At 52.0% G+C, this 21,201-nt stretch overlaps 8 protein-coding genes across 8 annotated transcripts; 3 read left to right on the forward strand and 5 right to left on the reverse strand.

Moving 5' to 3' along the window:
• Positions 1-22: 22 nt before the first annotated feature.
• Positions 23-4,998, reverse strand: BO85DRAFT_394701 (Mtc5p). Its single transcript, XM_025656929.1, has 2 exons — positions 4,958-4,998; positions 23-4,892 (listed from the first exon to the last, which is right to left on the reverse strand). Exon 2 carries the CDS (start codon positions 4,580-4,582, stop codon positions 233-235), a length of 4,350 nt encoding a protein of 1,449 aa, XP_025517081.1. The 5' UTR covers positions 4,583-4,892; positions 4,958-4,998; the 3' UTR covers positions 23-232.
• Positions 4,999-5,194: 196 nt separating this feature from the next.
• On the forward strand, positions 5,195-6,347 carry BO85DRAFT_448102 (E2 ubiquitin-conjugating protein UBC13). The gene is made up of 5 exons (XM_025659868.1): positions 5,195-5,305; positions 5,377-5,436; positions 5,499-5,587; positions 5,641-5,772; positions 5,837-6,347. The coding sequence occupies exons 2-5, from the start codon at positions 5,384-5,386 to the stop codon at positions 6,010-6,012; spliced, it is 450 nt and encodes a 149-aa protein (XP_025517082.1). The 5' UTR covers positions 5,195-5,305; positions 5,377-5,383; the 3' UTR covers positions 6,013-6,347.
• Positions 6,348-6,779: 432 nt separating this feature from the next.
• On the forward strand, positions 6,780-9,707 carry BO85DRAFT_368448 (60S ribosomal eL24 domain-containing protein; the record flags this gene model as incomplete). The annotated part of the gene is made up of 9 exons (XM_025655868.1): positions 6,780-6,820; positions 6,915-7,351; positions 7,423-7,640; positions 7,698-7,952; positions 8,005-8,078; positions 8,533-8,605; positions 8,652-8,801; positions 8,965-9,108; positions 9,423-9,707. The coding sequence occupies 9 exons, from the start codon at positions 6,780-6,782 to the stop codon at positions 9,705-9,707; spliced, it is 1,677 nt and encodes a 558-aa protein (XP_025517083.1).
• A 1,197-nt stretch (positions 9,708-10,904) lies between these two features.
• gup1 (glucosamine 6-phosphate N-acetyltransferase) lies at positions 10,905-11,529 on the reverse strand (the record flags this gene model as incomplete). Its single annotated transcript, XM_025655885.1, has 2 exons — positions 10,905-10,994; positions 11,074-11,529. 2 exons carry the CDS (start codon positions 11,527-11,529, stop codon positions 10,905-10,907), a joined length of 546 nt encoding a protein of 181 aa, XP_025517084.1.
• Positions 11,530-12,354: 825 nt separating this feature from the next.
• BO85DRAFT_369223 (class II fumarate hydratase) lies at positions 12,355-14,376 on the reverse strand (the record flags this gene model as incomplete). Its single annotated transcript, XM_025655910.1, has 6 exons — positions 12,355-12,541; positions 12,601-13,618; positions 13,677-13,792; positions 13,885-13,922; positions 13,987-14,031; positions 14,137-14,376. 6 exons carry the CDS (start codon positions 14,374-14,376, stop codon positions 12,355-12,357), a joined length of 1,644 nt encoding a protein of 547 aa, XP_025517085.1.
• A 500-nt stretch (positions 14,377-14,876) lies between these two features.
• On the reverse strand, positions 14,877-16,113 carry BO85DRAFT_369513 (alpha/beta hydrolase; the record flags this gene model as incomplete). Its single annotated transcript, XM_025655926.1, has 3 exons — positions 14,877-15,134; positions 15,205-15,522; positions 15,586-16,113. 3 exons carry the CDS (start codon positions 16,111-16,113, stop codon positions 14,877-14,879), a joined length of 1,104 nt encoding a protein of 367 aa, XP_025517086.1.
• Positions 16,114-17,384: 1,271 nt separating this feature from the next.
• BO85DRAFT_369491 (putative aspartate transaminase) lies at positions 17,385-18,790 on the forward strand (the record flags this gene model as incomplete). Its single annotated transcript, XM_025655925.1, has 3 exons — positions 17,385-18,461; positions 18,538-18,643; positions 18,726-18,790. 3 exons carry the CDS (start codon positions 17,385-17,387, stop codon positions 18,788-18,790), a joined length of 1,248 nt encoding a protein of 415 aa, XP_025517087.1.
• A 362-nt stretch (positions 18,791-19,152) lies between these two features.
• On the reverse strand, positions 19,153-21,045 carry BO85DRAFT_418361 (putative chitin biosynthesis protein (Chs5)). The gene is made up of 2 exons (XM_025657812.1): positions 20,838-21,045; positions 19,153-20,712 (listed from the first exon to the last, which is right to left on the reverse strand). Exons 1-2 carry the CDS (start codon positions 20,907-20,909, stop codon positions 19,528-19,530), a joined length of 1,257 nt encoding a protein of 418 aa, XP_025517088.1. The 5' UTR covers positions 20,910-21,045; the 3' UTR covers positions 19,153-19,527.
• Positions 21,046-21,201: the final 156 nt, after the last annotated feature.

Consider the following 21,201-nt stretch of genomic DNA (forward strand, 5'->3'; position numbering starts at 1 on the left):
CGTAATACTATTTAATACTAGGCTCATGACCTCGACATCTACTACGTAGTAATCACACCTTCTATCATAATGGTAATAATAATATTCAAACACACGCTTTTCATATGATGAAAACAACACTCGCTGAACAAACAAAAATCAATGGGTATTGGTATACATGAAAAAGCATCCTAAGGAAGATAAAAAAAAGAAGCCAAGATCGATCAATCACAGACAGACAGCAAGCAAAGCATCATCTACTCTCCACCTGATTCATCGACGACCTCTTCGGAACAAACGGCGCCGAAGTCGGCTTCGACTTCCTCCTCTCATCCTTAACCCGTAGTCCTCGACTCAAACCACCCCCGAGACCCCGCGCAAGAGACGCAAACGGCGACGCAGCCTGCCAGTTATCCAGGTCCTCTTCGTGCTGGCCGACACTAGCCACGATTTCACTGCCGTGTTTCGAGGATCCGGATCCATCGGAGGGCTTGGCGCGGTGTCGGTGGAGGGAGGTGTCGCTGCCGTGGGTGCTCGGGGAGGTCGGGTTAAGTTTCCACGGGTTCGTGGGGATGTCTGGGTCGATGTAGTCGGCACATTTGCAGCCACAGCCGCTGGGGCAGAATTGGTATTCTTCTTCCTGGTCGGTGTCGGGTGCCATGGAGAACCAGCCTCGGTGGCAGTCGAAGCAGCTGACGTGACCGCAGCCGAGACAGGGGATGAGCATGCCTTCGACGACTTCGCTGCAGATGACGCAGGGGAGTCTGAGAGGGAGGGGCTGTTTTGGTTTGCAGTGGGGGCAGGTGAGGGGAGGGGGGGTTATGCCCTTTATGTGGCTCTTGGGGATTGCTTCGGTGAGTGCTTTGGTTGCGAAGATGGAGTGCTGTAGGGCATGGCCGCAGCTGATGCAGTGGCGTTGGATCTCGAGACCTTGGTTGTCGATATCGGTGGGTGCGGCTGTTGAGCTGCGGCGCTTGGAGCTGGGGAGGGAGAATGAATCGTGGTGGCTTCTGTGGCGACGGTGTGTCGGCTCTTTGGTGGGATTGGGGGTCCCGCCGATCTTCAGCACTTCGCTACGTTGCACGGGTAGTCCCCATATAGAGAGCAGATGAGCGTATGCTGCGCGGTACGACCGGTATAGCCATTCTTTCTTGGGATCGAGGAAAGTACTCTGCGACTGTCCGTTGCCCTCGAACGCAGCTTGGTTTTTTAGGACTGCGCGAACCTTTGTCGACGGTTTGGCGGGAGTAGGTCGCTCGCTCTCCGTGTCGGAGTGGGTTTGTGACGTGAGCGCGGTGGAAGTAGTTAGGTAGTCGGGAATGGCTGAGACTGGTTTCGCAGTAAAGGCACTCGTCACCCATACCCCTGGCCCTCCGACTGTGTTGGGGCTGCCGTTGGGATTGAAAACCTTCCGTGACAATGCGGTTGCTGGAGGAGATGCTGACGAAGGGCCAAATGTAAGAGAGCGGGAAAGAGACGAGGCCAGAACAGAACCAATGCCGGAGCCGCTGCGTGGTTGGGATTGCTGGTCAGGTGAAGCAGCGATTGCTATGTTCTGGGTCCACGTCTTTCGGTCTGCTGCTAGGGGGCCGGCTCGAGTGGCTAGAGGAGGGGTTGTTCCTGTGGAATATGGCGGCGTGGAATCGGGACGCCAGATCTCAGATGAAGAACGCCCAGAACTATGGGTAATAGGCGTTGCGTGACTGTCCTTCGGTGTAGAAGCAAGCGGCACGGCCGTCTGCGGTTTGCTCTGCGTAACGGAGTTGGGGGAATACAAATCAAATGAAAATGCATGCTCCTCCATCCGCCTGGAAACGGCCCGACTGACATGAGCGTGTTCTTTGGAGGCTTCGTCAATGTTGGCCTCGTGCAAAACACAAGATAGCATCGCGATCATTTGCACGTCGCCGATCTGTTCAAAATGTTCGAAGAGAGCAGGGATTAGCCACTGACCACCGAATGGATGGTCGCCCCATTGAATGACGGTATTCAGAAACCCTTTGTGACGTTGGTCCTGGCTTCCCATGTCGTTACTCAGATCCACAGCGCTATCCTTCCTTTGAATGTACGGTCTATCCAGGGCGTCAAAACCGGATGAAAACATTGAGCTCTTGCAGTTGTGCAAGATAAGCCTGACAAGTCCCCATATCCGAGACAGCTCGTAATAACCGTGGTCGAGGGCTACAGCTGAATTATGCGCACAAACGTCCGTGACTTTGCCGCAGATACGATATTTGCTAGCCAGTTCCCGCTTGGCTGGGAGCAGATCACTGAAGTCGTGGATTGAGATGACATTTTGCGAGCCTTCAGATGACTTCGATGTCATCGCACCAACGGTCGACCTTTGCGAATTATCTGTAGATCGCGGACGATAGAGTCCCAGACTGCCACCACTCCGCCATGTCTGGGGCGTTGGAAACCGATGCTGGAGCCCTGACAAGATACCAGAAGACCCGGAGGAGCTTGACGATTCAGCGTCCGAATCGTCGGAATATTCAGAAGCGCCATCGTCAGTGCTGGCCATTGTGACAGACGTCCGAGGCCCGGGTGAATTGGTCTGCAGACGACCAAAGCCTTCGAAGACCTTGTCCGCTCTGGATAACCTGGTCATTTCCTTAAACCCTAGGTTTTCAAGCCAATTGGACTTGTCTTTCCTAGATGGGAAGAAGCACACCAAGCGACCATCGTTGGCCCATAGTGCACCGCATCCCTTGGCTACCGGGACCATGACATTGGCATTGACCGGTCGAAGCAGTTCAGAACTCATGCCTAGATCTTGGCTTTGTGACAAGCCGACCTCATCTTCATCGCTGGACTCCTCACCCCCTAGTTGGCCGTTGATGGGAGACTTTACGGTTTCTGCCGTTTCCCCAAGAATCCATGCTATGCTTTCTTCCAAGGTACTCTCGCCCAAGAGGTAGCGAACGACCCCCTCGAGACATCCTCGTTTGTGAGCAAGGAAGGTCTCTGCAATCGTGCGAAGTTCAGCTATCAACTTGTCGGCAAGTTGGTCGGTGACAGCGGCAGTCTTCTGCACACTGAATGTTGGCATGGCATCTCGAGGGTAATCAACGGGGAATTTAATATCGACTTTCATGAAGATAGAGTCACCATCAGCACCCCATGGTCCGTGAAGGGATATAGTTGCCTTTCGTTGTCTGACATCGACCGATTCAAAAGCAACCTTGGTGAACTTTTCTCCGACATGGGTAATCTCGTCGCCCAGGGTCTCGATATCCCATCCGGAGATTTTCACGCCACGCATCCATGAAATAGGATTAGTATCCGTGCGAACGTTTGTCCGACCCTGCATACCGATCCTAGAATCGGCGTTGGCCCCGCTCTGCGTCCATGCGCGAGCGTATGGGACCGAGATAGTATTCATGCCGGGGTTACGAGACGTCTGAGGTGTGGAGCTCTGTCGAGTGGTGGGCGACAGCGAGTCCATATCTTCTTCCTCTTCATCGATAGGCGTATCCCGATATGACCTATACAGTGCGCCCTTGCGCGTGAGCTGCATATTGGAAACATAAGTCTTCCCTTTCTCAAAGCCAACCCTTTGCATAATATCCGGATCAACCCTGTGTAAGCGTAGTTCACGATCCGTGCCCCAAGACACCAGCTGGAACTCTCTATTATCAATACCACCCTCTATCTCCCCGCGTGCTCTCCACAGAAACTCTTTCACCTGGCCTTTGTGTCCTAGGAAGCTGTGTACCAGAGGAAGCTCATCATTCGAAGTAGAACCCTCCCCAGCTCTCCGGCTATATAAGTGGAGATCACTGTTTCCTCTTTGTGGCATGGCCAAGACACCCCATCCAAAAGGAGTATTCCTTGCTCGCCATACTGGAAACGGCGTCTTGATCACCTTCTCCGGTACCTCTGTGTCCACTGTGTAGTCCCAGAATTTGATCGTCTTGTCGAGAGAGCACGTTACAAGAGCCCCTGGCCGTACCCTGTTCCAGTCCAGCCCATAAATCTTCGTGTTGTGTGCCTCAATGGACTTGATCGGATACGCGCCCATCCGCTTGTCCCATATCCGCAAGAACTTGTCGTGAGAACTGGCAATAACGTTGGGGTCCTGTCGGTTCCATTTAACCTGTGTTGCTCCAGCAAGCCAGTCAGAGAATGAAATAGCGGGACGGGAGGGTGTCCGCAGATCCCAGCAGTGGACGAAGCTATCAACGGCACACGTCGCGAGCATATCTGCATGGTGTGCGGAGAAGTTGATGTCTGTTATGGCTCGAGAGTGGGCGTGCAGAACGTGCTCAATCGAGCTTGGCGAGGATTTCATGCCCAGGTTCCATACCAACGCCTTCTGGTTTGATGTGCTAACGACCCAATAGTCTCGGGCAGCGAACGGGGACCATTGAACGTCTGCAACCTCCCATGGTGTGTGGTGCGGAAGATACCTTGGCGGCGAATATGGCGAATCGAGATCGATGATGTGAAGACCTTCCTTGGAGGCTAGAACCACATCCCGTCCACAGGGCGAGATCGACATAGACCCAACAGGCTGCTCCACATGAAATGAGCTATCCTCCCCGAACGTTGGACTTTCGAAAGCCGACGTGAGGGGCCTGGGCTCGCTTTGGTCCACCATGTTGGCGTCGCCGGCTCCGGGCGTGAAAGGCTCCTTGGTTTCTGTGCTACCTCTTGGCTGCTATCCACGCCTTGGAGAAACGTTCAAACGGACTCAGAATATCAGGAAGCACATTGGTGGAAAGATCGTTTGCGGTCATACACGGCGCTATCATATCGACCGCGTTTGTCATGGGCTTTTCATCAATTGCGTAGGAGGAACGGGTCTGTGGAATTGGCTGTGCGCATTGTGGAGGTCGTTACGGGGGGCGGTCGAACTTGGAATTCCAGAGGCGCATGTACCGTATCTTCGATAGACCAATGATGGTGCGCTGTTGAAACGGTGGTTAATAGGATGAGCAGGGAGAAAAAATCACTACTTCAATTGGAATCTTGCCTGGGGAATTGTAGATATCTGAACCAAGGGCCTCAGACAGCAGCCGTGGACTCCGCAAAGTCCGGGGTTGGCGAGTTGCTTCCCGGCCGCAGTCTCCGATTCTGCACACTTGGTTCCTCCAGCCTCCAGTGCCCATTACGGCAGGCGGTGTATGCAACCTGCGCAGCCCCTCTGTCGGTTACGTCGTTCCATATCGAATCGAACTCCAGCCATAGGATCATCCCAGGTGGCTGTTGCTTCTACTCCCCGCGATCATCGCTAGAGGCTGCTGTCAAGTTCCGCCTGCTCCAAAGCTACGTGGGAGAGGTATCCGCTGCTTTCCGACTGCCAGAAATCTGCAGGAGAGCCGTAAGCCCCACCTTGATCATAACCGTGAAATCGCGGGGTTGAACAGAACATTAAACGTTCTTATTTCACAGACTCGAAATGGCGTTGCCTAAGCGAATCATCAAGGAGACCGAGCGTCTCATGGCAGAGCCGTGAGTTATCCGGTTAACGAAAGAATCCTATCACAGTACAGATTGTTGACGCACGCCTGCAGAGTTCCTGGCATCAACGCCGTACCTCACGAAGATAACCTGCGTTACTTCGATGTCTCCATTCACGGACCGGCACAGTCTCCATACGAAGGTAAATAGAGAAGCATACATAGGCTGTTTGTATGGGTGTTGACTTCGTTCAAGGTGGCATTTTCCGCCTCGAGCTGTTCCTGCCAGAGGACTACCCGATGACTCCGCCCAAGATTCGCTTTTTGACCAAGATCTACCATCCCAACATTGACCGCCTGGGGCGGATTTGCTTGGACGTCTTGAAGAGTATGCAATATTACACCTCAACGTTGGAAGGAGGATACAAGAATTTAGGCTAACGTGCGGCTAGATAACTGGTCTCCCGCTTTGCAAATTCGCACGATTCTTCTCTCCATCCAGGCTTTGCTGGGAGCCCCCAATCCTGACGACCCGCTTGCCAATGATGTTGCTCAGCGCTGGAAGGAGGACGAGCCAGCAGCGATACAGACTGCCAAGGAGTGGACTAGAACCCACGCGATGACTTAGATAAGAAAGGCGGAAAGGGCTCCACCCGCTAAACAAACTGTAGGAGCAGCAATGTTGTGATGTGACCATGAGCAAAAGTACTGCGACATTCTGCCTTCCTGGCATTTTTAGGATAGGCCTCGATTCTCCGGGACCTTTTCTTACATACAATGAGAAGGCATCCATAACCATCAACTCTGGTTCGTTTCCCCGCAAGTGCTCATGTATGGTGATAGAGCTGTGGCTCATTCCAGATGTGTGGTATAGGCATTTGCTTTGTTTCATCCGGCTGCGATCTGTTTTTCGATTTCGATCTTAGAGATTCCTTCCATAGAATTGCATATACCTGTAGCAGATCGTTGGCTTTGATTTAGTTCTACTGGCTCAACTGGCCTGGTGGTTTATTATGCACCTAGCTTGTAGTACACAATGATCCATGACTATCGATTTAGATATCATAGCCTACCCAGTAACATGATACTGCTGGAAATACCTCTATCTTCCTGACCTTGAATAGTATGGTCCTAGAGAAAATCAGCTAGGAGATTCACCAATTTCATTACGGTACCACAGTGAATAATCTCGAAGATTAACTCATACTAACACGTATTGTATAGCTTGGTTTTGCTTTCTTACGCTCCCCTACGCTCCCTTGTGCAGTTATTTTCAAGACCAGGAAGATACCGATATTCTGCCTGCCTGCCTAAGTCTACTATCAAGCGGTAAAGATAGTTATCTAACCAAGCACTTCAAGCAAACTAGTCACAGTGACCATCAACAACAGCACAATGAATAACGAGGACAATATGGACACCTCTGGAGAAGCAACGTATGTTTTCTCTTCTGATTGTATATCGCCAGCAGAATCGGAGAAAGAGAAACAATGCTAGTTACTTTGATATATCTGACACCCATCATTCTAGAGACCAGCCTCACTCCTTTCAAGCAGAAAGCGAGGACCCGGTTTCTCATCTCACTCAACTGACCGACGACATCACCAGCCAGCTCGCCGGAGCATTTCACATCACAGACCATCACGATGACCCGCTTTTCTTTCCAGCTTTGTTTACAAATCCTGTGAATATGACGGCGACAGAGCAGGATTTAAGGGAAGACCCCAGTGCAATGTCCCTAGACTCTTTTCCCCAGACTCTGCACTCAGTGTTTGGAGCTGGTCCGAAGCCCAACACACAACAATCCCCTTCAACCAGTGCTGGTTCTCAAGAGATCAACGATACAACTGCTGCAGCTCGCAACCTCGCAGGTATTCTGAAGAAGAATAAAGGCGCGAAGACAGGGAAGAAGGTCCAGTTCGCAGCCTCTCCAGGAAAGGTAGTAAAGTGCTACAGATCTTCTCCAGGTGAGTATTCTCACTTTGGGTATATTTGGCTACCATAGTGACAGCTGATCCAGAGCCTAAGAGGGACTAAGCAATGGCTTCCTGGCTCCGTCCACTTAAGTCCGTCCTTGCGTACGTCTGGCCCCAGGAAAGACAGACTGCCAAGCAAGACAAGAAAGTCATTGTTTTCCGCCGAGCAAACCTCGTGGATAGGGAGAGTGACAAGGACAAGGACAAGGACGAAGAAGGAGCAGGCACGGACTACCACGATAGCTCTCCAGTTGGGCGCGCGAGCTCGATCGACGACCTGGTAACATTCTACCCAAAGCCCATAACTATTAGCCTATACCTGCTGACAGGATGACAGGTTGGTTACATTCGCCAGACCACAGCTTGTACTAAGCAAACGCGCGACCCCAAGGAAGATTGGAAACGCAAGAGAAGTGGTTACACTAGGTTTTGGAATTATAGAAACCCATGGTGCACCAAATGCTACGGGGAATGCCCTCTTTGCGGTTCCGCCTGTTGCGTGTACGAGGAGCTGAGGCGCGCAGTCGCGGATGAGGGAACTGATCCTCTAGTGGCACGAGACCGCAGACGGCTAATGGGCCTCATGGAGTCTGTGGGAGCCTACATCAAGGACGCGAGCACGTTCTCCTTGTGTTCAACGCCAGGTTGCGGAAAGCATGTCTGCCCGTCCTGTTGCGGAATATGCCCGGACAGGACTTGCCGAGACATACAGTGCAAGGTGAGTAGCGAAAATTACTCGTTTCTTTTCAAGTAGTGCATGAGTCTGTGTTGACACCAATGCTGTTAGGAGTGCAAGGCAGATCCCTGGGCCGTATGCGACTGGCACGAGTAGTCAGCGGGGCGCTACGTTATGAAGCACGACAATATCATGACGAAGTTACGATAATATGCCGATGACAATTCACCGTACAGCAGTCACAGATAAGCTCCAAAGGAAGCTCCAAATCTATTAGCCGTTGAAGGGTGGTATGGAGGAGTCTTCGACAGAAGATGGCAGTTCTGATGATATTAGGTCATTATCCGGAGGGAGAGAATAGCGAGCATTGAGGCCAATGTATGTATTATGAAGTCATCAATGCAAATATGCGACCATAATTCCAGTTAACTTCTCAAATTAAAATATTAAACTGTTAAAGTCCTAAGTAATACAACCTTAAAACTAACTCATCAAGCACATACATCCCGATCCCCAAGATCTGGAGAAGTCGAGGCGGCAGCCAACCAGCCAAGGGCAGGGGCGGTCACGTGGCACCGCTTAGCGAGGCTCCGCACCGCACCACAATTGTGTCAGTCTCACGAACAGCTCGCCGCAGAGACCGCTTCGACTCAACCACCCAACGCCAACCGACAACATCTCGTCTCGACCGGCTGCGCATCTCAGACGTTCAAGATGCGTACCTACGACGATTCTTTCAGCGGTCAGAAGATCTACCCTGGAAAGGTGCGTTTTGATGTCCCTTTCCCGCCAGCAACTTTCACAAAACGACCGGCCTCGAAATTCGCCACGAAAACCTACATCTACACCAGACCCTTCACCAATACATACAATATGAAAAAGAAATAAGGATATATCAGTTGACGGTTGATTTTTGAAAAAATTATAGGGTAAGCTGTACGTCCGTGGCGACAGCAAGATCTTCCGCTTCCAGAATGGAAAGTCCGAGTCCCTCTTCCTCCAGCGCAAGAACCCCCGCCGCATCGCCTGGACTGTCCTCTACCGTCGCCAGCACAAGAAGGGCATCTCTGAAGTCAGTACCCGCCATTTGTCCCTTTGGATTCGTTGAGTTTGTTGTTTCGTTGTTTTGTTGCATGGGTTGGAAAGAGGAGGACCTACTGGAGTGATGCATATGTCATCGAATTACGACGCGAACATACATCAATATGTGACTGGATATGACGGTTGAATCTATCTTCGATGATATATCGGATGGGATGAACTACAACCCGGTGGTGGCAGTGGAGACTATCGCAACAACATCGAAGGAAGAAAGGGGGATACATGTATAAAGGTTCCATAAAAGGAGACCACATGCTGACTGGGACCCTTTTTCCAAACCTACAGGAAGTTGCCAAGAAGCGCACTCGCCGTGCCGTCAAGAGCCAGCGTGCCATCGTTGGTGCCTCCCTCGACGTGATCAAGGAGCGCCGCGCTCAGCGCCCCGAGGCCCGTGCCGCCGCTCGCCAGCAGGCCATCAAGGACGCCAAGGAGAAGAAGGCCGCCAACGAGAGCCGCAAGCGTGCTGAGAAGGCCAAGGCCGCTGCCTCCGGCGCCAAGCCCGCTCAGCGCATCCAGAGCAAGCAGGGTGCTAAGGGCTCTGCCCCCAAGGTCGCTGCCAAGTCGCGTTAAAACGGATTAGAGGCGGTACTGGCTGTTGGGACTGGGATGAAAGTAAAAGGAATAAGAAATGACAACACTTATGGGGGTGGGAATATGTTATGGACATAGGGAATTTGGGAGGTTATTCTAATCAAAAAAATAGAAACCCCCCACGAGGAAGCATTTTTTTCTTTTTGCCTCATCAAAGATTTCTATTCTCCAAAAACATCATCAAACGAATTTCCTTGGTTTTGTTTTTCCCTTGCGGCGTATGAGCGTTGGGTAAGGGGGATCAGATACTACTACTGTCCTTGTTGCTCCTTCCTCTTCGGATTTGGACCAAGTTTCTTATTCATTTCCTGCGCCGTTTTCTTCTCTCTCTCCCCCAAGTGATATGTCTTCAAAAACTTATTACTTCCCCAGGAAAGGAATATGGAAATGGATGTGATATGATTACTTTCATTCTTCCCCTATCTACTTTGCATACCCACTAGTAAAATCATATCCTGTACGTAGTAAAAAGGCCCATGCGCAACATACATGATCTCATCGATCCTTCAAGATCATCATCCTTCATTAGGTCGGATAACCCCGGGCTCCTATCACGTGAATCACCGTACCTTGTAAATCTATAGGGCTCAAACCTAGACTAACCGTTTCCGATACCATTCTTCAAGTCCCGTCCTCACGCTATTAATGCCTCAGGCACAAAAGGGCGGCAAGGGATAAAGTTGTATGCATGGCATATGTTATTCTTATGTGAGTGAGAATGGTGTACCATGACAACCTATCAATTGCATATGAGTTTGTTTACTTATTTTGAGTAGCTCACTACCAATGGCCTTAATGTACCTATACTGTAATGTTCACTGAGGCTTCAATATGTAATAGTTATTTCCTCACAACCATAGGTCTAAGGGTTCATACTACTACTTCTATAGAGATAGTACTTACTAGATCTCTCTAACGATGATGGCTGAATGAATGCCAGACAATAACTGACTGAGTACCTGCAATCATCCTGCAAACATATAATGCATAATACTGTAAAAATCAACAACCATGAAACCCATCGAACAAATAAGTCCTGACCCAACCCGTATCTAGACATCTATCTATATGTAGTATACAACAACAACGACAACAACAACGCCCGAACATGATGACAATCAACAACCCCGAAACAACAGCCCGGAGATATCTTCAATTATGCATTACCACCACCACCTAATAATAATGGGCCATCTCCAACCCAGCCCGCTTAAACCCACACTTGAGATAGAATCCCTCATTCGCCTCGGAGCAATCGAGAATACTCTGCACAGAGACACACACACCATTAACATCATTGCTACACCTCGGAATAGACTAATAAAAAGAAAAAAGACGAACATACCTTATAGCACCCCACCTGCGCAGCAACATAATCCAACGCCTGAATAATCCTCAACCCCAGCTTCTTACCCTGCTGACTCTTATCGACGGCAATATCCTCAATATGGCCAACAAGACCCAACTCATGAATGAACTTGCGCTCAACAATCAAGCTGCCCGTACCCACGATCCGGTCCTCCCCATCACAGATAACAAGCAGGTAGTATTCATCATTGCGCGACGAGATCCAGTCGTAGCGCTTGTTCCACTGCTCCTCGGTGATGGTGCCGACGGTCGTCAGCACGCGCAGCACATCCAAGTAGCCGCGGCTGTAGTCGGAGCGACGGACAGGGCGGATCTTGTAGCCTTCGGGCAGTTCGGCGGCCACGGAGGGGGAGATGAGGGTCGTGGGGAAGAGGGGGGCGTCGTCCTTGGAGAATTCGGCGGGGGGTTGGGTGAGGGTGGAGGTGTTGGTCATTTTGGCGCTTGGTTGGGTTATTCGTTCGTCTTGGACTTGTTATTGGAAAGAAAGAAGAAGAGGTTTTAGAGGGTGAAGAGGTTTGTTTGTTTGGTGGTTTGCGTTAAGGGAGGGCCCCTGGGTAGTGGCGGGGTTCAATTGAGTGAGTGGTGAAAACGGAGGTTGAAACGCTGGAATGAAGGATTTCTTTCAGCGAGTGCGAGTGTGAGTGTGTCTGAACGAGAGACAGACAATTTCCAACGAAGGTGAGTATTTGAAAGGGGAAAGGGATGAGGATGGAGGAGAAAAAAAAGAAGGACAGGTCAATCGAGTCAGTCGGTCAGTCGGTCAGTCGGTCATGGAAAAGAAAGGGCCAGGCGGAGGTAATAAACAAGCAGTAAGAAAGGGCCCACGGTTTGCCTGAAACACCAAACACTTTGAATGTCCGCCCCTGACGACTTACTACTTACGGTTCTTTCCGATTGTATTGGTCAAGCTGATCTACCTTCAAAACCCTGATGGCGCAGCAATTTTACTACATCGTTAGTGTTCCTAATTTAAACACCACTTGACCGGTTCTCAGCAATCCACCGCCAGTCGTTGCTATCCGTGCATCTTGAACTATTCGATCGGTGGGCGGGACCGCTTTGGTGGTCCAAAAATAGCACACCCGGGGTCAGCCCCGTCATCAGCCCGATCAAAAATCTATACTTCGTACAGCGAAGAGATCTATCCAAGCAATAAGTTGAACATGAGAATAGTACAGTAGTATTCCTGAGTATACAAATATAGTCTTCGCTAGATGACTCCTCCAAGCTAAGCCAAAACATCTCTCCTGCTATACATCTATTTCTTCTCCTTGGGGCTCAGCATCAGCTCGGGACGGACGTGCTTGTCAAAGTCCTCCTCGCTCAGAGCCTTCAGCTCCATAGCACTCTGCTTCAGAGTGAGGCCCTTCTTGTGGGCGTTCTTGGCGACCTTGGAGGCCATGTCGTAGCCAATGACGGGGTTGAGGCAGGTGACCAGCATCAGACTACACCACCGTTAGCTGTCATCTTTACACGTATCTAATTTTGGAAGGGAAATACATACCTCTCGTGGAGGAGAGAGTTGATGCGGGGCTCGTTGGCCTCCAGACCGTGCACCAGGTTCTTCTCGAAGCTGGTCATACCATCGGCCAGGATGCGCACGCTGTGCAGCAGGTTGCGGATCATGAGGGGCTTGAACACGTTCAGCTCGAACTGACCGTTCATGCCACCGATGGTGGCAGCAACGTGGTTACCCATGACCTGAGAGCAGACCATGGTAAGGGACTCGCACTGAGTGGGGTTGACCTTGCCGGGCATGATGGAAGAACCGGGCTCGTTCTCGGGGAGGACGAGTTCACCGAGACCGCAGCGGGGACCGGATCCAAGGTAACGGATATCCTGGGCAATCTTGAACAGAGAGCAGGCCAGGGTGTTCAGGGCACCGGAAGCCTCGACAATCGAGTCGTGGGCAGCCAGAACCTCAAACTTGTTGGGGGCAGTCTTGAACTCAGTGCCGGTCAACTTGGTGACCTCAGCAGCAATAGCCTCGTCGAAGCCCTTGAAGGTGTTCAGACCGGTACCGACGGCGGTACCACCCTGAGCCAAGTAGCGGAGGTGGGGGATGCTGGTCTCGACACGCTCAATGTTGCGGTCGAGCTGAGCGACGTAGCCGGAGAACTCCTGGCCGAGGGTGAGAGGGGTGGCGTCCTGCAGGTGAGTACGACCGATCTTGATAATCTTGTCGAACTTCTCAACCTTGACCTGGAGAGCATTGCGCAGGCTTCTCAGGGAAGGCAGGAGGGTGTTCTCCAGCTCCAGAACGGCAGCAATGTGCATGGCGGTGGGGAAGGAGTCGTTGGAGGAGGCGGACATGTTGACGTGGTCGTTGGGATGGACGGGCTTCTTGGAGCCCTTCTCGCCGCCCAGGATCTCAATGGCGCGGTTGGAGATGACCTCGTTGGAGTTCATGTTGGACTGAGTACCGGAACCGGTCTGCCAGACAACGAGAGGGAAGTGGTCCATCAGCTTGCCCTCCGCAACCTCAGCGGCAGCCTGCTTGATGGCCTCACCGATCTTGGGGTCTAATTTCCAAATGTTAACTTCGCGGAAGCTGTGCTGCCTTGATCGGTAGCGGCTTACCGAGGCCGAACTTCATGTTCACTTCAGCAGCAGCACCCTTGAGGATACCGAAAGCCTTGACAACGGGCTCGGGCATGCGGTCCTGGGGCTGGTTGATGTCGAAGTTGCCCAGGGAGCTATTGTCGCACCGGTCAGCGTCTGCTCACTCCTCTGCCGGTCGCATGTCCAGTTGCCAGTATGGCAGCGATTGGTGAGGTCGGGATCTTACCGCTGGGTCTGAGCACCCCAGTACTTGTCCGCGGGGACCTAGAACAGAGATCCGTTAGCATTTCCAGTCTATACGCATCGTCATCATGAGTGTAGCACATACCTGGATCTCACCGAAGGCATCGGTCTCAGTGCGGGTAGCCGAAGACTAGAACAATAACCGATTAGCAACGTCTCCCACTGGGAACAGTTCCCCATGGCGAAGTCGTCATCCGCACGATAGATGCGATCCGATAGAAAGGGTACAGCATACCATCTTGACGGTGGTACCGAAAGCTCTCTTGCTGGAGGTAGAAGTCAAAGACTGGAGACGGGGGAATTGTTGAACAGGTCGGCTATTGGAGCTCAGAAGACGACGGCAACTGAACGAGGCGGGGGTGAAAGCCACGGCAGTGCGGGCAACTGCGGGGGAAGCCGACACTCGAGATGCAGCATGTGTCAAGGAGGCCATCGAGCGCACCGCGGCTCGGGAAGTGTGGGCAGATGTCAACATGACGAGCGGCTTTTGGTTCTATTCATCATCACGCGGTTAGTCAGTGTGGCTGACAGGCCAATGGTGCCATTTTTCTGGGGAACCACAATTCAAATCCTGTTGTGGATATGTGCGGGGTGTTGGTCGTACATTTTCTCTCTAAAATAAACAGAATAAAGGGACAGATCTAATGATATTCCAATTCTACCCAAAACCTGGGGGACGGCAAACAAACCACGCAGAAAAGAAGGGAAGAAGAAGAGCAGCAGCAGCCGCGCATATTTAATCCACCCCAACTGTTTCCGATACCGCCTGCCGAAATCTCCCGGCCCGGTAATGTTCAGGACGCCGGTTACCCGTCTGCCACACCTTCGCTGTCCGGCCTGAATCGTATCATACGGTAAGGATTCTCGTCGGATAAACCATGATCCTGCTGTCTCTCCGCATCTCCATCTTCTTGTCTCTCTGTACCAGTACTGCACTCCATCTCCGATATCCCTTCAGCCGAACAAATTGGTTATTTACTCTGTCAGTTCCCGTTTCATCGCTTCAATGACCTTCTCAATGTATATACGGCCGCTCTCCATGATGCCATTCAACATGGCAATCGTGTGGGGAGCTCCTGCCATACGCATCATCTCCACTCGACAACCGGCAGCTTTCAATTTGGCAGCGTAACCCTCCCCTTCGTCCCGCAGAGGATCCATTTCGGCGGTGAAGACCAACGCAGGTGCTAGTCCAGAAAAGTCAGGCGCAAACATGGGGGAGATCTTCCAGTCCTATGGTCCACATCAGCATTTTGCAGTTGTGTGCAGCTCTGGCTGCAGCAATTACACGGGCACTACTCACCTCCTCTGAACGTGCTGGTCGAGGAACCCCCAAGAAGTGACGATGGAAATAGGCCATTCGTGCGACGGGAAGAGCTGCGGTGAACTCCATTTCTCTGTAGGATTCATAGGGACAGTTCTCCCGATCGAAGTCGCCATCCGGAGTGTAGCCGCTGTGTAGATCACATACGGGCACGTTCAGCACCTGCAGACGCAATGGAATGCCGGCATTACGGCAGAGATGAGCGACCACGGCCGACAGGTGGCCTCCGGCCGAACAACCTCCAACAGCCATTCGATCTGGATCAACATTGAACTCCTCTGCTTTCTGGGAGCGGATCTGCATGGGATGTCAGTTGGCATTGGTCATACCCGTCAATGTAGACAGGGAATAGTAGCTGACCCAATTGAAAGCGGCCCAGCAGTCGTCGACGGGGATCGGGTACTTGTGCTCAGGAGCTAAACGGTAGTCGACATCAAAGGCGACTAATTGCCCGTCCAGGCCATCGACGAGTGTCTTGCAGAAATCATGATCAACTGAGAGATCGCCAAACACCCAACCTCCTCCGTGAAAGTTGACGTATGCAGCCCTCTTCTTGGCTTTGCCATGCTCATCCAATTTGGGAGCAGGTTCGAAGATGCGAATGGTTATCTCGCCTCCTTCCACAGGACATGTCTGCTCCGTGATGCGGAAAATATCAGGTCCTTGAGCACGACCGTAGACGATGGCATACTTGGCAGGATTCTTGCGGAATTCCTCGATAGGAACCTCATGGGTATGTAACCTCCCAGCATTGTATTTGTTGTAGTGTTCCACGTAGACCGGGTCGAACCGAGGTAGCAACTCCGACGGAATGCTGTTGTGAAGCGGTTGGAGAAGGACCCGGGGTCGTAGCTCTCTCAAGGTCTTTTCGTCATTAAGAGCAGGCATAGTGGTGTCAGTCTATTCAATTATATTCACGAGACAAGTTGACGCAAGGCAATGGCCAGAGAGAGGTCGCTCTGACCATGTCCTCTGATGAGGGACAGCCAACCCCTCACGACCCCTCATATGCTCGGCTCTCGATCCGTTATCAAGGTGTGGCCCGTTTGTGCAACCTTATTTCACGTGGTATACAAGCATCAATTGATACCATCCTCGTCTTTGAGTGTCAGACAGCAGGGAATGACCACTATAACGCCTGGTCTTCTGATAGCTTCAATCGTTCTCGCGGAATATCCGCTCGGTTACTATCGGATCCGACAGCGCTTTGGGGCAACCAGGCAATAGCCGGGTGTAGCCGTCTACTATAACTCCGTTGCTGTCCGTCAATCAATATGACAGTAGCGATTGAGATGGTTAGTAGGGTAGCATTGGTGGTTAATCATTGTCTCATTGACTACGTAGAGTCGACTAACGGTCTATCCCACCCGGCAGCTGACTCGCATAGACAAAGCTAGTATGAATTCATCTGACATGGATCCTGCAGACAACAATTACGAACTGCAAGTGCGCTAAGCAATGTGAGGCAGGAACACGAAATCCGGCCCCTCGGAGTTGGAAGGAGGATGACACGAGGAAGTGAGAGACAATAATATATCATCCAACAGGCTTCCTCCGTCAGTTACTGCTTCAGGCACAACTACGCAGGAAGGGTCGCATTCCCCAATGTCTGGTTCGACCCACCACTGCGCCTCCTCAGGAACCTTTCAATCAGACAGACTTTGCCGTCATCGCATTTGCCGCATCGTCAGTGGCAAGAAACAAAAGCAAATCTCTTCGATCGACGTAGGCAGTTTGGGGATCGGGGGGAATTGAAGCAGCAGCGGGTATTTAGTTGTGACGCCAACCCGCACGGCTGGCGTCGCGATGGGCGATATCGGCCAATCCTCACGGCTTCAATTCTTCATCCACGCCCTGACTCACTGCTCACACTGATCCACCCTCATTACTGAATTTAGCATACCCGTTCCTTTTTTACCCCCTCCCTCAGTAAATATCCGCTCCTCGTGTTGCATCGCGACTAGATCTTATTACGCCCTCCACCCTCTTTGAATTCTTTCCCTCCCTTGCTCCACCTTTTCGCACCGCCGCTTCTCTATCGGAAAATCTTACCGATTGCCCCTCCTCCACTTTATATACCTCTTCAGATCCTCTTCCTAAAATCTGAACTACTGGCTGCAATAACCTGAACATTTCTTCTCAATTCCACTCCCACCACCATGACTGTCCTCAACCTGACTCCGCTACCGGCGGACGAGATCTTCGCCCTCAACCGCGAATACGCCAACGACACTTTCCCCGACAAAGTCAGTCTCGGTGTCGGTGTCTACCGCACTGACGATGGCAAGCCCTGGCCATTGCCCTCTGTCCGCAAGGCCGAGCAGCAATTGCTCGCCGAAGACAGCCCCTTCCGCCACGAATACACCGCGATTGAAGGCGACATCCCGTTCCTCGAGCTGGCTCGGGACCTGATGTTCGGCTTCGACTCCAAGAACCTTTGCGAGGAGCACAAGGCCCTGAAAGCCCGCATTGGCTCCGTCCAGTCCGTCGCCGGCACTGGCGCCAACCACCTGGGTGCTCTCTTCCTCGCTCACAAGATGAAGCCCAAGACTGTCTGGCTCTCCGACCCCTCCTGGGCCAACCACGTCACCATCTGGGACCTCGTCGGCGTCCCCCGCAAGACCTACCCTTACTACAAGCCCGAGACCCGCTCCTTCGACTTCGAGGGCATGATGTCCACCCTTGAATCCGACGCCCAAGAAGGCGATGTCATCCTTCTGCACGCCTGCGCGCACAACCCCACCGGTCTCGACCCCTCCAAGGAGCAATGGAAGGCCATTGCCCAGATCTGTGAGCGCAAGAAGATCTTCCCCTTCTTCGACTCCGCCTACCAGGGTTTCGCCTCCGGATCCGCCGACGAGGACGCCTGGGCCGTACGCTACTTCCTCAACGAGAAGCCCCATATGGAGATGTGCGTTGCGCAGTCCTTCTCCAAGAACTTCGGTCTCTACGGCCAGCGTGTCGGCGCTTTCCACTACGTCGTCGCAGAGGGTTCCCAAAACCTGCGCGATCTCGTCGTCAACAACCTCTGCCACTTCATCCGCGGCGAGTTCTCCATGGGTCCTACTGGCGGTTGCTCCATCGTCAAGAAGGTCTTGACCAACGATGCCCTCACCACGCAATGGCACGATGACCTCAAGGTCATGAGCTCCCGTATCAAGGCCATGCGCGCTGCTCTGTACGATGAGCTCGTCCGTCTCGAGACCCCCGGGACCTGGAAGCACATCGTTGAACAGGTACATACCAAATTCCTCCTTCAGCTTTTCCCCAGTCCCACAAACATGTATATACTAACCATGATTCCCCTTACAGAACGGCATGTTCTCCTACACCGGCCTCACCCCTACCCAGGTCCAAGCCCTGAAGGAGAAATACCACGTCTACCTCATCAAATCCGGCAGAGCTTCCATCAGCGGCTGTAAGCTTTCTCCCTTCACCCCACCCCCAAATCTTAATACCCACACGCACACCCACTAACCCTCTCTCTCCCCTCTCAACAGTGAGCCAGAAGAACGTCGCCTACGTCGCGAAGGCTTTCGACGACATTGTCCGCAACGTCAAATAAACCCATCAACCATAAAACCAGTTGTTCGGGTAATTGATTCATCTCTGCCCGAGGTACATACACTTTTCATAAGTGCTTCAAACAGAAAGAAGAAGGGGTAAAAAAAAAAAATTTTCCTTTACAGCAGATAGACTTACCTCACCTCACCTATTTACGAGGTTAACGTACGCCATGAATGATGGGATAACGTACTATATGCGAATGAGAGGATGACGACGATGTACAGATATTACATTTCGGGGCATTTTATTTTTCGGGGTTATTTTATTGCATGCATCTAGCTAGCATCTAGACTTTATGCGATGATAGAGCTAGAATTGATTGGGAGTTAATGATACTTGTGCATGGTGCTACCTATTTGTCCTGTATATGCTGTACAAAATACTACTTAATTCTATTATGATAACTGCCTTGATAGGGGATAGTGTGGGAAGGACAGCATACATGTTGTAGAGGCATAGGCCTTAATGAAGATACAATATAAAATATAGTATAATAATATAAGAAAGAAACGTAACATACACCGGCCCTGTGACATCATCTTTCCGCCCGTGTTGAAGAAAGGAATATAACAAAATGAACTCGTGCGATAAAGGGTCGTGGTAGGGGTGGGGGAAGAGGGCTAATGTATCGGATATACACTCATGACGCTAGTCAACTTGAATCGTAGATGAAGAAATGAAAAGAGGAAGAGGGGGAGGAGCAGGAGCGGTCGTCTACTACCGGGGGCACAGTCATTACAGAGGGACTTCATTAAAGTCCCCTTCTCCTCCCTCCTTTGATTTGCGCTCTTTGGCATTTGATGAGTCGTCCTTCTCTTTCTCTTCCTCTTCTGGCTCTTGCGTGTCCTCTTCGGTCTTCTCTTCCTCGTCCTTACCCTCACCCTCGCTCTCGCTCTCGTCCTTCTCTGGCGGAGGTGGCGATGCTTCATGATCGCCATTCTGCTCGGCAGTTTCATCCTCCTTCTCTTCATCCTTCGGAGGTGGAGGGGGCGGCGACTCTGTGCTCTCGTCCGATCCCACCTCCTTCTCTTCCGCGATGGGCTGGCCGGTCATCTCAGCTCCCGGGAACGGCGTAACCGGGGGCTCAAGGTTCTGCTCATCTTCCTGCCCCGTCTGCCGTGAAGGGGTCTGAGCCTGCGCAGCTGGGGGCGCCAGATTCGAGGTGGCGGTAGAAACCGTTCGTTGGTGCTGAGTAGAGCTGTGAATCGGGCCCAGCTGTCTTGCCTTGGGATCAGCATTCAGGTAATACCCACGAACACTGACAATAGTGCCCTCAGCCTCGCAAGCATCCACCCATTCCGGAACAACCACGGGGATGTTCATCTCAACGGCCTTCTCCCAGAGCGGACCCCTCCCCTCGGTACAGACAAAGTGGGTGGTATCAATGCGGACCGAGTCGATCAGCTTTCCACCGATGCGATCCAACGCAGCTGCAAGAGCATCCTTCTGTTGTGGGGGAAGGACGCCCGCCGTCACTGTGATACCGGAGAGATCTGTCATCTTGTGCGTGCGGCAGGTCAACTTCTCCGACTGGTAAGTGCCGGCGGTAGTGCGCAGGACGAGGTGGAAGGTGTATTCGGTGTGAATGGCTAGACCGCTAATCTTGGTGCTTCGCGTCTCAAGCGGACGGGGAATGGACCCGGCTTTGGAGCCATTGCGATACAGGGAGAGTGACTTCAGGGATGCGGTGGCTAGGTCAATAGGGTCCCATTCCAGGACGAGGGAAGTTTGGGTTGCGTTGCGGAGACGGAGAACCGGGGGTGTGGGGGTCTTGATGCCATAGGTATTGAGGATACGTTTTTGGAGCGACTGGAAGTTTGCGGCACTGGCGGATTCGGCTGCGTGGTTGCGCGCGACGGTGATGTCGACGATACTACCGGACGTGATGTTGCTGGGGAGAAGGACGGAGGGGAATTCGATCTGGGGGCGGGTTAGTTGAGTGTCAGGGCTACTCGAAGCGCAGGGTGGATTATTTGGAGGAGATATTGAGCAGGCTCGTGCGTCAATCGCTCGCTGTAAGTGCGTGGGTATGGAATTAAACTCACCAGTCTATTGTCCTGGGTCAAGAGTACGGCGACTCCTGCGTCTACCTTGCCGACTGTCAAGGAGACCAGCATATTGGGAACAGGTAGCGGATATCAGGGATGGCGCATCAAAGAGAAAACAAATTCGTGACGTCTGGCAACGTCGATTCGTGATCAGGTGGCCTGGGATCCTGAAAGGGAAGGAAGAGTTGATCGCAGGAGGAAAGTGAGGTTGTTGTTGTCTTCTTCAGGCTGAATGAAGATCGGCCGGTAGCGACAGGCGCCAAGGAGGCTCGGCCGCGTGGTCTCTGGCCCGCGATAACTACATGGATGCTTCTTCATTCCATCCAAAGAACTATCCCGTGAATAATGGGATATGGGAATT

This window comes from Aspergillus piperis (assembly GCF_003184755.1).
Source record: "Aspergillus piperis CBS 112811 unplaced genomic scaffold BO85scaffold_6, whole genome shotgun sequence".
Classification (NCBI taxonomy): domain Eukaryota; kingdom Fungi; phylum Ascomycota; class Eurotiomycetes; order Eurotiales; family Aspergillaceae; genus Aspergillus; species Aspergillus piperis.